Source organism: Oncorhynchus gorbuscha, linkage group LG10 (genome assembly GCF_021184085.1).
Source record: "Oncorhynchus gorbuscha isolate QuinsamMale2020 ecotype Even-year linkage group LG10, OgorEven_v1.0, whole genome shotgun sequence".
Taxonomy (NCBI): domain Eukaryota; kingdom Metazoa; phylum Chordata; class Actinopteri; order Salmoniformes; family Salmonidae; genus Oncorhynchus; species Oncorhynchus gorbuscha.
In genome coordinates, this window is record NC_060182.1 from 74883971 (window position 1) to 74898315 (window position 14345).

A 14345-nucleotide genomic window follows, 5' to 3' on the forward strand; every position below is an offset into this window, starting at 1 on the left:
CATTGTGTCAAAAGGCAACACTGACATAAATTTGAATTATGGAACCAACAAAGACCATGTTTAAAAACTAAATCAAGTTGAATAGCTTATCTAAAAAAGTGTTTTTTACAGTAATCCAGTGTTTTTCTTAAAACATACACTAAAGGTATGTTTTACTCAATGTATGTGAACACCTGCTAGCTGAACATCTGATTTCAAAATCATGGGCATTAATATGGAGTCGGTAGTCGATCGCTCATTTGCTGCTATAACAGCCTCCGCTCTTCTGGGAAGGCTTTCCACTAGATGTTGGAACATTTCTGCTGGGACTTGCTTCCATTTAGACACAAGAGCATTAGTGTGGTTGGGCACTGACATTGGGCGATTAGGCCTGGCTCGCAGTCAGCGTTCCAATTCATCCCAAAGGCGTTCGATGAGGTTGAGGTCAGGGTTTTGTGCAGGCCAGTCAAGTTTTTCCACACTGATCTAGAGAAAACCATTTCCATATGGACCTTGCTTTGTGCACAGGGACATTGCCATGCTGAAACAGGAAAGAGCCTTCCCCAAACTGTTACCACAAAGTTGAAAGCACAGAATCATCAAGAATGTCATTGTATGCTGTAGCGTTAAGATTTCCCTTCACTGGAACTAAGGGGCCTAGCCTGAACCATGAAAAACAGCTCCAGACCATTATTCCTCCTCCAACAAACTTTACAGTTGGCACTGCCATTTGGGCAGGTAGTGTTCTCCTGGCACCCGCCAAACCCAGATGTGTCCATCGGACTGCCAGATGGTGAAGCGTGATTCATCACTCCAGAGAACTGCTCCAGAGTTCAATGGCGGCTTGCTTTACACCAGTCCAGCCGACAGTTGGCATTCCGCATGGTGATCTTAGGCTTGTTTGCAGCTGCTCAGCCATGGAAATCCATTTCACAAAGTTCCAATGAACAGTTCTTGTGCTGAAGTTGCTTCCAGACACAGTTTGGAAATCAGTAGTGAGTGTTGCAAACGAGGACAGGCGATTTTAACAAATGCTGATGCTCCAGATACTCAACTAGTCTAAAGAAGGCCAGTTGTATTGCTTCTTTAATCAGAACAACAGTTTTCAGCCGTGCTAACATAATTGCAGAATGGTTTTCTAATGATCAATTAGCCTTTTAAAATGATAAACTTGGATTAGCTAAGAACATGCCATTGGAACATAGGAGTGATGGTTGCTGATAATGGGCCTCTGTGTGCCTATGTAGATATTCCATAAAAAAATATGCAGTTTCCAGCTACAATAGTCATTTACAACATGAACAATGTCTATACTGTATTTGTGTTATTTTAATGGACAAAGAAAATGATTTTCTTTCAAAAACAAGGACATTTATAAGTGTCCCAAAAAATGTTACGGTAGTGTATAGAATCCCCATACATTAACGATGACAGCTTCTCCATTCTAGAGGGGGAGATCAACCATTTCCAGGCCCAGGGACATGTACTAGTCTTTGGCTACCTAAATGCCAGAACTGGACAAGAACCTGACACTCTCAGCACACAGGGGGACAAACACCTACCTGTAGGAGACAGTATACCCTTCCAAAGATGCCCCCCTAGACAGAACTATGACAAAACAACCAACAAAAATGGGTCACAACTCCTGCAGCTCCTTCGCAAGCTGGGTTAGTATATTGTCAATGGTAGGCTTTGAGGAGACTCCTATGGTAGGTACTCCTACAGCTCAAATAAAATAAATAAAGGTAAATAAAGTCCCTTGGCTGTAGATTACTGACTGTAGATTACTGACCTCAACCCAGACTCTCTCAGCGTTCACTGTCAGCCCACTAACACCCCGATCAGATCACAGCAAAATCACAGTCTACCTGAACAGAGCAATACTCAATCATGAGGCATCAAAGCCAAAGGAACTGCACAATATTAAGAAATGCTACAGATGGAAGGAAAGTAGCGTAGAAACCTTCAAAAAATCAATTAGGCAACAGCAAATTCAAACCGTTTTAGACAACTTCCTGGACAAAACATTGCACTGTAATAGTGTTAGAGGAAATTATAGTTGAAATGATGAATTATGTATACATTACTGATTAAAACCATTTATTCTGATACTATTATGTTATGATATGAAATGTATGGGCTCTTGGTTAAGCTGTTACTGAAAATGTAAGGAAAACGAGTTAATTGTCTGTACCTTGCGGGTTTAATTAAGGGGGAGAGATGCTATAGCTTTTCAGACAGATAAGAATTTTGGGGTTGTGTTCCATTAGTGGAGAAAAGTATATATTTTAGACAGTTTGGAATGTAGTTTTATGAGGGGAGTAGAAGAAGAGTTCCGGACCTAAAAACAATGGGCTCTTGTGAGAATCGGAGAGAGTGTGGGAAACTGATGATATCATTTTCAGTTTATAACCTGTGGAAATATGTGTATGCGTTTAGTACTCTCTTGAAATAAACGCTGTTACCTTTGGCTTTTAAGACTGGTCTCAATCTACTTCATGCATAATTAATGGACTTACAATTCATTAATGAATTAGAATGAGTGATAATCTGGTTTTGGCTATAAAACACATAGGAATTTAGAATTCCTCTATCAAATAGTGAAGGCCAAAACAGTTTATTCTACCTTTCAGCTTCCCTATCAAATCTAAACATGTCAAGCAGACAACCTAAGAAAATGAAAAAAACAATGACACACGGTTTGATGAAGAATGTAAAAACCTAAGAAAGAAATTGAGAAACCTATCCAACCAATAACATAGAGACCCAGAAAATCTGTGTTTACACCTTCAGTATGGTGAATCACTAAAACAATACAGAAATAACCTATGGAATAAGAAGGAACAGCACGTCAGAAATCAGCTCAATGTAGTTAAAGAATCCATAGAATCTAACCACTTCTGGGAAAATTGGAACAAGCTAAACAAACAACAACACAAAGAGTAATCTATCCAAAATGGAGATGTATGGATAAACCACTTCTCCAATCTTTTTGGCCCTATAACAAAGAACAAACAGAAAAAACATATACATGATCAAAAACACATTTTAGAATAAACTATTAAAGACTACAAGAACCCACTAGATTCTCCAATTACATTGAATGAACTACAGCACAAAAAACAAAGCCTCCAACCCAAAAAGGCCTTTGGTGTTGATGGTATCCTAAATGAAATAATAAAATATACAGACCACAAATTCCAATTGGCTATACCTAAACTCTTTAACACTATCCTTAGCTCTAGCATCTTCCAAAATATTGGAACCAAGGACTGATCACCCCAATCCACAAAAGTGGAGACAAATTTGACCCCAATAACTACCGTGGATATGCGTTAACAGCAACCTTGGGAAAATCCTCTGCATTATCATTAACAGCAGACTCATACATTTCCTCAGTGAAAACAATGTACTGAGCAAATGTCAAATTGGCTTTTTACTAAATTACCGTACGACAGACCACGTATTCACCCTGCACACCCTAATTGACAAACAAACCAAAACAAAGGCAAAGTCTTCTCATGCTTTGTTGATTTCAAAAGATATTGCATGAGGGTCTGCTAAACAAATTGATGGAAATTGGTGATGGATGAAAAACGTACGGAATTATAAAATAGATGTAACAAACAACAAGTGTGTGGTTAAAATAGGCAAAAAACACACATTTCTTTCAACAGGGCCTTGGGGTGAGACAGGAATGCAGCTTAACCCCACCCTCAAACTGGCGAGGGCACTAGAACACGGGTGGCAGGTAGCCTAGTGGTTGGAGCGTTGAGCCAGTAACTGAAAGGTTGCTGGATCAAATTCCAGAGCTGACAAGGTAAAAATCTGTCGTTCTGCCCCTGAACAAGGCAGTTCAACCAATGTTCCCCAGTAGGCCATCATTGTAAATAAGAATGTGTTCTTAACTGATTTGCCTAGTTATTAAATAAAGGTAAAAATTTTAAAAACAGTCTGTAGCACCCGGCCTCACCCTACTAGAATCTGAAGTCTACTGTTTGCTGATGATCTGGCACTTCTGTCCCTGACCAAGGAGGGCCTACAGCACCTATATATTCTGCACAGATTCTGTCAGACCTGGGCCCTGACAGTAAATCTCAGTAAAAAATAATAATTGTGTTCCAAAAAAGGTCCGATTGCCAGGACCACAAACACAAATACCATCTAGACACCATTGCCCTAAAGCACACAAAAAACTATACATACCTCTGCCTAAATATTAGCCCCAGAGGTAACTTCCACAAAGCTGTGAATGTTCTGAGAGACAAGGCAAGAGGGCCCTTCTATGCCATCAAACGGAACATAAAATTTGACATACCAATTAGGATCTGGCTAAAAATACTGGAATCAGTTATATAACCCATTGCCCTTTATGGTTGTGAGGTCTGCTCACCAACCAGGACTTAACTAAATGGGACTAACACCAAATGGGACTATTCTACAATCATCTTAAAGGAAGCGATTCCCAAAACTTCCATAACAAAGCCCTCACCTACAGAGAGATAAACCTGGAGAAGAGTCCCTTAAGCAAGCTGGTCCTGGGGCTCTGTTCACAAACACAAACAGACCCCACAGAGCCCCAGGACAGCAACACGATTAGACCCAACCAAATCATGAGAAAACTCAAATAGAATTACTTGACACATTGGAAAGAATTAACAAAAAAACAGAGCAAACTAGAATGCTATTTGGCCCTAAACAGAGAGTACACAGTGGCAGAATACCTGACCACTGTGACTGACACAAAATGATGTGCAGTGAGAATAGCCTTGCTATTGAGAAAGGTCTCCGTAGGCAGACCTGGCTCTCAAGAGAAGACAGGCGACTGAGCTGCACTTCCTAACTTCCTGCCAAGTGTAGGACCATATTAAAGACACATATTTCCCTTAGATTACACAGACCCACCAAAAAATCAATTTTGATCAACTCCAATATCTGTTGGGTGAAATACCACAGTGTGCAATCACAGCAGCAAGATCTGTGACCTGTTGCCACAAGAAAAGGGTAACCAGTGAAGAACAAACACCATTGTAAATACAACCAATATTTATGTTGACTTATTTTTCTTCTTTTTTTATTTGAACTATATGCACATCGTTACAACAAGAAGCAGTGGTTTAGCGATTTTAGCATGTAAATCTCGGTGGGGCAAAAAAAAAGTGGTATATATGCCAGGAAAACCACTACACAACACTAAACAATACATGAATTGCAATATAACAGTGACAAACGGTGCCCACAAACTGTTAGGGCCTACATAAAGCTGTCCCAACAGCAAAATCCCAACAGCAGTCCCAACACCTTACCACAGCTATGCCTGGCTATCAGAGAAGCCTTGTCTGGCAGTGAAACAGTTGAATCAGCCTCATTTACTGTCTTTAAAAGAACATATGGCTGACTAACAAATTTGGTTTAGACTTACAATTGAGATGTTCAAACTATGGCATAAGGGGACGACAAGCGGATAAGAGGCAATCTGTAATTTCAATCAAGACAATGAGTGAGCTAGGACAGACGTAGTCAATTTACAGTGGCAAAAAAAAAGCATGTGAACCCTTTGGAATTTCTTGGATTTTTGCATAAATTGGCCATAAAATTTGATCGGATCTTCGTCTAAGTCACAACAATTGGCAAACACATTTTAAATAGATTTTTTTTTATTTTGGAACTTGTGTCATTTTTTGTTTATGAACTATTTCACTTGTTCTGGCAATGTAAACATATGTTTCCCATGCCAATAAAGCCCCTTTGTAATGAACATGTGGGAGACAGAGAGGTGGTTTCAAGCACAGGGTGCAGCAGGTGTTTATTGGTAAAGGACCACAGGAGGAGGCAGGTAGCTGGGTCCAGGGGCAGGCAGAAGGTCATACACAGGGGGTCCAAAAAGGCAACAGTAAAGGCAGAGAAAAGGCTAGTAACATCCTCCGGGAGATCAGGCAATTGGTTGATAACAGGAAATCCAATAGGCTAAAAGTACAGGCAGGAAATAGGCAAAATTCATCATACACAGGCAGATTAAATTACAATACAATCCAGTGCTCCAAATAGAAGTGTGTCACAAAACAAACAATACCTCACAATTATGGGGTGCAAAGAACTGAACTAACTAATGTGATAATGCCATACAGGTGTGTGAACAGGTGATCAGAATTCAGGTGATTGGGATCTGGACCGTGAGCTGCGTTCAGGGGATCTACGTGTTTGAGAGTATGAGTTGGAAGCAAACGTTACACCCTTGAATTGAATTGAGTGGGGTTAAAGCCAGGGTTTGCCATATATTAGCAACAGCGACCCTGGAGCAAGGTTCCCCGAGCCGACAGATTTTTCACTTTGTCGACTCAAGATTGAACGACCTTTCAGTTCCTGCCCCAACACTATCCGTTTTGGCCACCTGCCGCCCGACTCTATTGTTCATTTTTCTCATTGACACGTAAAAGTCAAATGGTCTGAGTAAACAAACTAGACACTAAAATGGTTAACAATGAATTAAGTTCCGCCATGGTAACAGCTAAAACAATCAAACATTCAACTGATATCCCCATAATTAATTAATTGTTCAAATATGGCCTGTTCAACCCGCTTTCATCCAGAAGGCGAGGTCAGTACAGGTGCATAAAAACTGGGACAGAGAGATTGAAACAGTTTATAGCTCAAGGCCATCAGATTGTTAAACAGCCACCACAAGCACAGAAAGGTGTCTGAATTCCTACAGACTTAATATCATTGGCCACTTTAATAAAAGGAACAGGAGTCACTTTAATAATGCCACTTTAAGAATGTTTACATATCTCTCATTATTCATCTCATATGTATATACTGTATACTGTATCCTTCACTATCTATTCTTTACTATCTATTGCATCTTAGCCGCTCTGTCACTGCTCATGCATACATTTTATACTTATATATTCTCATCCCATTCCTTTACTAGATTGTGTGTATTAGGTTTTGTTGTGGAATTTGTTAGATATTATGTTTTGTTGTGGAACTGTTAGATATTAACCTGTTACATACTGCTGCACTGTCGGATCCAGCATAAGTGCAGTGGATTGTCACTTTAATTTGAATACCGGAAGTGACGCTTTTGATCTGCGAAAAAACCCAAACACACGTGTGTCCCGACCAAGCTAAAGTTATCTAGCTATCTAGTGACTGAACCGTCAACAATGGGGAAGAGAAAACAGAAGAATCAGATCTTTAATAATTTATCAAAAAAGCAGAAGAAACATCTGAAAGAATTTGGGGAGGAGCATCCATTCCATGATATGTACGCAGCAATTGAAATTCACTGTGACTTGTAATTCCTCAATTAGCTATACTATAGCTAACGTAACTAGCTAGCAAACAGCTAACCATGCTAATCACTTGACCCTGCATAGAATAAAGTACATGTTTATAAATCAGATGTTTTCAATTATTTATTCTAGAGTCACAGAAAAGGCAGAGAAAACACAAATATTGGATCTGGTAAGTCTAACTCGTCGACTAACTAGCTTATCTGACTTTCAATTGCTAGTTAGCGTTTTTTGTAAATGTGTTTTCTCTTTTCTACAGCCAGACAGCCCAGTACAGTCCTGTGCTGAAAGTGACGAGGACGACGAACCAGAGCACAAGTCAGCGTACCAGAAGTTGTTGTCTACTCTCAGCAGCCCTGCAGACCACGAAAGCGAAGATGAGAGTGTAGATGATGATGAAGAAGAGGATGAGGAAGAGGTAGAAGAGCATCTCAGTGAAGGCAAGTGAAAGTGTCAAAGTGCACACTGATTGAAGCATAGTTTTGCTTGCAGATATATTGAGTATTGGTTATGTCATGATTTTCTTTAGAACAGTCATGGAGTGACATTACAAATCAGATCGGAATTTAGAATTTTCTATGCTCCTTGATTTTTAGAAGGAAGTGATGGAGATGATGAGGAATATCAAGAAGCAGGAAATAATTTGACTGTGACACCAGAAGAGGCAGATGAGGGGGAAGCAGGACCAAATGAAGGGGGTGAGGATGCTACGGAGGATGAAACAGCAGGAGGAGTGGAGTTTGAGGACAAGGAACATGAGTCTCAGTTCTGTCTGGAGAACAACTTCTCTGGAGAAGGAGACCAGGAGGGTGCAGAGAGCACTGCTAAACAAGAGGAAGAGGAAGGTAAGCAAACATTGGGAGAAATTTAGGTCTACTTCATTTAATCTTCCATCATTCTGTTTTTGTATCCACTATCCAGCTCTGGAATTATTCATAGCTCAGTGCCACAGCCAAACCCTGAAGTTGAGTTTGCAGTGAAAAGGCAATGCTTCAGTGCGTTTCCCATCTTTTTAGACTCCTTTAAGCTGCACCTTGACACAGAGATTAGTGAGGAGGACGTAAAACAGATCACTGCTCGCACTAAGGCCAAGGCTCAGGTCAAGGTACGCCCATATTTGTCTGAGCTTAATTACATTTTTATGTGTTCTTGTTTATTCAAGTTTTACGGCCAACATTGTGTAACCTCTCGTCATGTCCACCTTCACCACCCCATTCCCCACACAAATCACACACAGTGGCCAAACCTGGGCACCCTCCTCTGCTCCTCCCCTCTGGAGAAGTTTGGTCCCGCCGGCCAGGAGAAAGACAAAAGGCCTCTGGCGCTCCACAAAGTCCTGGAAACTAACTGGACGTCTCTGAACCAGACCTCCAACTCTAAGGGAGCCGTGGCGGAGGTCAGTCCACTGCAGCTGGAGCTGCTGTCTCTAATGGGTTCCTACAGGGACGTGTACTTCCCAGAGAGCTCACCACTCACCGAGGGCTGGCAGGTCCGCAGTGCATACTGCCTCCACGCACTCAACCACGTGCTGAAGGCCAACTCTGGCGTTCTGGGTCATAATGCCCAGATGAGGGAGAACCAAGCCGCAGACAAGGCCGGAGGGAACAAGGCCGGAGTTGAGCCACAGGATGAGCCCCGGGACCAAGGCCTGACCCGTCCCAAGGTAAGGCACCTGTTTACTTGTGTATTTTGTCCTAAGTCCCTATCCAGAGTAACACCGATGTGTGCTGATTAGTAGTCCAGCTCGGTTGAAGAGACTGAATGTTGTTTACACATCTGGTTAGTCTACCCCTTTTCACCATCAAGATATTGTAATCAGTTCCCTCATGCATCTGTGTACAGGTTCTGATCCTGGTGCCGTTCCGAGATGGAGCACTGCGGGTGGTCCAGACCCTCATCAACCTCCTGGAGACCAAGGGCAGGAAGATGGATGTCAGCAACAAGAAGAGGTTCAAGGACGAATTTGGAGAGGAAGCAGTGAACACGCCACCCAACCTCTTCAGACCAGACGACTACACCGCCATTTTCTCTGGCAATATCGACGATCACTTCAGGATAGGTCAGCAAGCAAATAGGATGTGCATTACGCTGCAGGCAAACGCGATGAGAATGTTTGTTGTCGTGTTTATATTTCCCTAAAATACCTTTTTTAAGACATTCATTCAGAATAGATTGCACTCCATTTTTGCCTCCACATTTGGCTAATTTCCTCTCTCTGGCCATTATCGACCTTTGACCCCACCCTCTTCAAACCAGGAGTTTCCATCTTGAGGAGAAGCATTCGGCTCTATGCACCCTTCTACTCCTCTGACATCATCATAGCGTCTCCGCTGGGCCTGCGTACAGTGCTGGGGGTTGAGGGCGAGACCAAGCGGGACTACGACTTCTTGTCCTCTATCGAGATACTGGTAGTGGACCAGGCCGACGTCTTCCTCATGCAGAACTGGGAGCACCTACTGGTAGGGTTACCTAGCTATAGTGTTAGGGTTACCTATTGGCAGGGTTAGGCTGGATTGATGAACAGTAGCCTAGATTAAGTTGGATGCAGCTTAACCCCACCCTCAAACTGGCGAGGGCACTAGAACACGGGCGGCAGGTAGCCTAGTGGTTGGACTTGTAATCGAAAGGTTGCAAGATCGAATCCCCGAGCTGACACGGTAAAAATCTGTCGTTCTGCCCCTGAACAAGGCAGTTAACCCACTGTTCCTAGGCCATCATTGAAAATAAGAATTTGTTCTTAACCGACTAAATAAAGGTAACATTTAAAAAAAAGTCTCCTCCATATTTCATCAAGTTCTGTTATACGGACAAAAAGCCAAAAATATCCACTTCTACTATTGTAAATAATGTGTATAATTCAGGGAAGTGTCACTATGGCATTATACAGGCTGTTGTTGTGTTGGTATTTTAGTGAATTACCTTCCTGTGTAAAGGGACCTTCTACACCACAGAACATTGCACAGTGTTGCTTTTTAACCACAATCCCTGCTGTGCTTTCTTCCAGCATGTGATGAAGCATCTGAACCTGCAGCCCTTGGACCCCCATGGGGTGGACTTCTCCAGGGTGCGCATGTGGAACCTGAACAACTGGGCCAAGTACTATCGCCAGACACTGATGTTCAGCTCTATCCAGGACCCACAGATCAACAACATCATCTCTAAGCACTGCTTCAACTACCGCGGCCAGGTCAGTATGCACTTAGCCTGTGTGGCCTCTTCAATCCACCGTCTGTACGATTTCAACTAATGAGTTATACGCCATGCCATTAGAAACATTGTTAATTGAGTATTATGAAAGTCATGTTTTCCACATTCTTTTTCCAGGTTGCCACCAAGAATATGCCTATAACAGGCTCTATCTGCCAGGTTCTGGTTCAGCTCCCTCATGTCTTCCAGATAATCAACTCTAACAGCTTCATGGACCATGATGCAAGGTAAAGACACACAATGTACTCTTCAGCAGTATCCTACGATGGTATGTAATCTGGGCAGGAAATTAGGGTTGGGCTGATGTATGTTTAAATTGAACATTGTGATGTGCAAGACTATGTTTGAACTTCAGTTAGGCTTTATCAATATGTTGAAAATGAAATCTAAATCAATTAAGCCTTATTTTTTTCACCATACTAATTTTTAAAAATTAGAATGCAACTATGATATTGTAAATAAGAAAAACAATGCACCGTCTGGAATTATCTAGTCATTAACGACGCAAACAGATTATATTGGATATCGCGATATTTGGAGTAGCATACTGTATTTTAGAGGTCTACCGAGCCCAAACTTACAGCAAATAAAGAAAAAGTAAAGTCTGATTTGCAACAGACAGCCCTGGTGTAAGACACATAGCGAATACTAGAGGGCACTGCACTAATACATTCCAAGTCTAGATCAACCCTACTCTGCAAGTGGCAAATTTTAATACCACAAGATCAGATCGGACTACAGAGGGAAATTCATGGTTTATATATTATAGTGAAGTTTCATTGTAAACAATTGGAAGTCGTTGACTACCTCCTGTTGTGCTTAATTGTTATACTGACATCTTAAAATCAATCAATGAATAAACCTTTTCTTAATTTAACCCCATTTTCCCTGTCAGGTTCCAATTCTTTGTGGACAAGGTCCTGCCCCAGTACAGGGACTCAGTCATGTCCCACACGCTCATCTATGTTCCCTCATACTTCGACTACGTCCGACTGCGCAACTACATGAAGAAGGAGGAGATCAACTTTGCCAGCATATGCGAGTACTCGACCAAGTCAGAGGTGTCCCGTGCCAGGCACTTTTTCCAGAAGGGAGATAAACAGTTTATTCTCTTCACCGAACGCTTCCACTTCTACAAGAGGTAAAAGTGGTGTTCCGTTTTTAAATGTCAGGCAATTTTTGTTGTCTGTAAACAGGAAGTTGTCCAGCTGTGTATAATAGTGTTGCATTGAACTTTCCCATTGAATAATTGTCAACCTCCTATCAGATACACCATCAAGGGAATCCAGAACCTGATCTTCTATGGGCTGCCCTCATACCCTCACTTCTACAGTGAGGTGTGCAACATGCTGCAGGCAGGGGGCCAAGGAGAGGAGGCTAGCTGGACTTGCACAGCCCTCTATTCACGCTATGACGCCCAGCGCCTCGCTGCCATCACTGGGGCCCAAAGGGCCGCTCAGATGCTGCAGTCCCAGAAGCCCGCACACCTGTTCGTTACGGGCGAGGAGAAGGGCCCTATGGGCCCCTAACACACAGATGGAAAGTGACTGATATCTGTAGGTAGGAATAGGGAACTTCCTTTCAACAGCCACTTTGGTTTTACGACACAGGTCAATGATGCCGATCGTGAAAATGTATTGACTTTAGTCAGACATGCTTTTTTTTAACCCTGTTTTCTCCCCAATTCCGTGGTATCCAGTTATTTAGTAGCCACTATCTTGTCTCATCGCTACAACTCCCGTACGGGCTCGGCGGCCCGCCACAGGAGTCGCTGGTGCGGGATGAGACGAGGATATCCCTACCGGCCAACCCCTCCCCTGACGACGCTAGGCCAATTGTGCGTCGCCCCACGGACCTCCCGGTCGCAGCCGGTTACGACAGAGCCCTTAACCACTGCGCCACCCCGAACAGTGATTTTTTATGAATACACCCAAAGTTTCAAGTATCACTGGTATTAAAGTGATGTTACTTGAGATTAAGTGTTAACATTTTTTACTCAAACGAGTTTATGAAATTGTGAGTTTATTACCAGCATTCAAATGTTTTGTTATGCCATGTTAGCATATTGCTTTTAAATACTTTAAGTGATACAGATGTCCACCTTTGCTTTGATAATTTAGGTGTTAATATTTCTATGATCAGTCTGGTTCTCAACTTAATGTTGAGAGTTAAATACACAAGATATAATTTTAAAATGTGGTTGTGCATCAAGTTTCACTTTCAGTCACTCAATTAGCCATATCTGCAAACATTTTTTTTTGATTGGTAGTTAGCCAGTTATCTAAACGTGATATCGACTGGGCACGCAGGGCATGTGTCCAGTGGCCCTGACCTCCAGGGGGCCCCCATTGATTTTTGTTAGTCATGCTCACTCAGATCATATCAACATGGCACAAGTCACTGGAAAATGTGTCGAAGTGCAAGAAATTTGCTTTAACACCGGAAACAAAACATCTCTGCCCCATGGGGGGAAAGTGTAGAATTGCAGGAAATGTACTTCAAAACAACATTCTCTACTGGGGGCCAGTAAAATCTTTTGCCGGCTAGGTGCCCCAAAAGGCAAGGGCCGGCCCTGGCAATAATGTAACTTTTTGGGTTACCTGACCATTAGTTCATCATTCTCATCAAGCAATTCTAAGTATTAGATCTATTCTATTTGTGTGCTATTTATAGTTGCATTTTCTACTTTGTTTTGTACACCATCTTTAAACAGCGGTATAGATGGTACAATAATTCGCTACACAATGACTGCTTGTTTTGTCACAAACTGAAATTAGGCAAACGCTGAGCCATTTCTTCATAGTGCAGTAAGAGTTGTAACTACATGGATTGATTCCACAAACCAGTTGACTGACTGCATGTGTGGATATGGATACTACACCTGCGAGCAACTGCTGCCCCTCAACTTCAGAATTGTGTGTGTGTATATACACGCTGAACAAAAATATAACATGTAAAGTGTTGGTCCCATGTTTAATGAGCAAAAATAAATGATCCCAGAAATGTTTCATATGCACAAGAAGCTTATGTCTAATTATGTGCACACATTTGTTTGCATTTCTCCTTTGCTGAGATAATCCATCCACCTGATAGGTGTGGCATATCAAGGTGATTAAACAGCATGATCATTACGCCGGTGACAAAAGGTTAAAATGTCTTGAGGGAGTGTGCAATAGTAATGTCAACCAGAGCTGTTGCCAGAGGACTGAATGTATATTTCTCTACAATAAGCTGCTTCCAACGTCATTTTAGAGGGAACTTGGCAGTATGTCCAACCGGCCTCACAACCGCAGACCCCATGTATGGCGTGTGGGGGAGCGTTTTGAAGTCAACGTTGTGAACAGTGCCAACAGGGTTATGGTATGGGCAGGTATAAGCTACAAACAATTGCATTTTATTAATGGCAATTTGAATGCACACATACCGTAACCGAGGCCCATTGTGCAATTCATCCGCCACCATAATGCACAGGCCCATGCAAGGATCTGTACACAATTCTTGGAAGCTGAACACATCCCAGGTCTTCCACCATGGCCTGCATACTCAGACGTCACCCATTGAGCATGTTGCATTCCGGCCAATATCCAACAGCCTGAGCAACTCCATGCGAAGGAGATATGCTACATGAGGTAAATGGCCACACCCAGATACTGACTGGTTTTCTAATCCACACACATCCCTTTAAGGGAATGTGACCAACAGATATAGATTAGGGCCTAATTAAATGCATTTCAATTGGCTGATTTCCTTATTAGGAACTAACTGAAATTGTTGCATTTATATTTTTGTTCAATATAGTTAGTGATTCAATACTGTAGTAATATCCTCAAGGTGTGTTATGCCCCCCCCAGGAAAGACCACAAC

The 14345-nt window shown here is 42.1% G+C and overlaps 1 protein-coding gene across 3 annotated transcripts; it reads left to right on the forward strand.

The window, feature by feature from the left end:
* Nucleotides 1-7066: 7066 nt before the first annotated feature.
* Nucleotides 7067-13497, forward strand: utp25 (UTP25 small subunit processor component). Of its 3 annotated transcripts, none has more exons than XM_046364588.1 (13): nt 7067-7246; nt 7407-7446; nt 7534-7714; nt 7871-8119; nt 8291-8379; nt 8512-8937; nt 9117-9333; nt 9531-9733; nt 10279-10461; nt 10599-10708; nt 11377-11622; nt 11749-12041; nt 12181-12239. In XM_046364588.1, the coding sequence occupies exons 1-12, from the start codon at nt 7146-7148 to the stop codon at nt 12008-12010; spliced, it is 2307 nt and encodes a 768-aa protein (XP_046220544.1). In that variant the 5' UTR covers nt 7067-7145; the 3' UTR covers nt 12011-12041; nt 12181-12239. The 3 variants fall into 3 exon arrangements, with proteins under 3 accessions (XP_046220544.1, XP_046220545.1, XP_046220543.1); XM_046364589.1 differs by having other exon boundaries at nt 11749-12037; nt 12181-12227; XM_046364587.1 differs by having other exon boundaries at nt 11749-13497.
* Nucleotides 13498-14345: the final 848 nt, after the last annotated feature.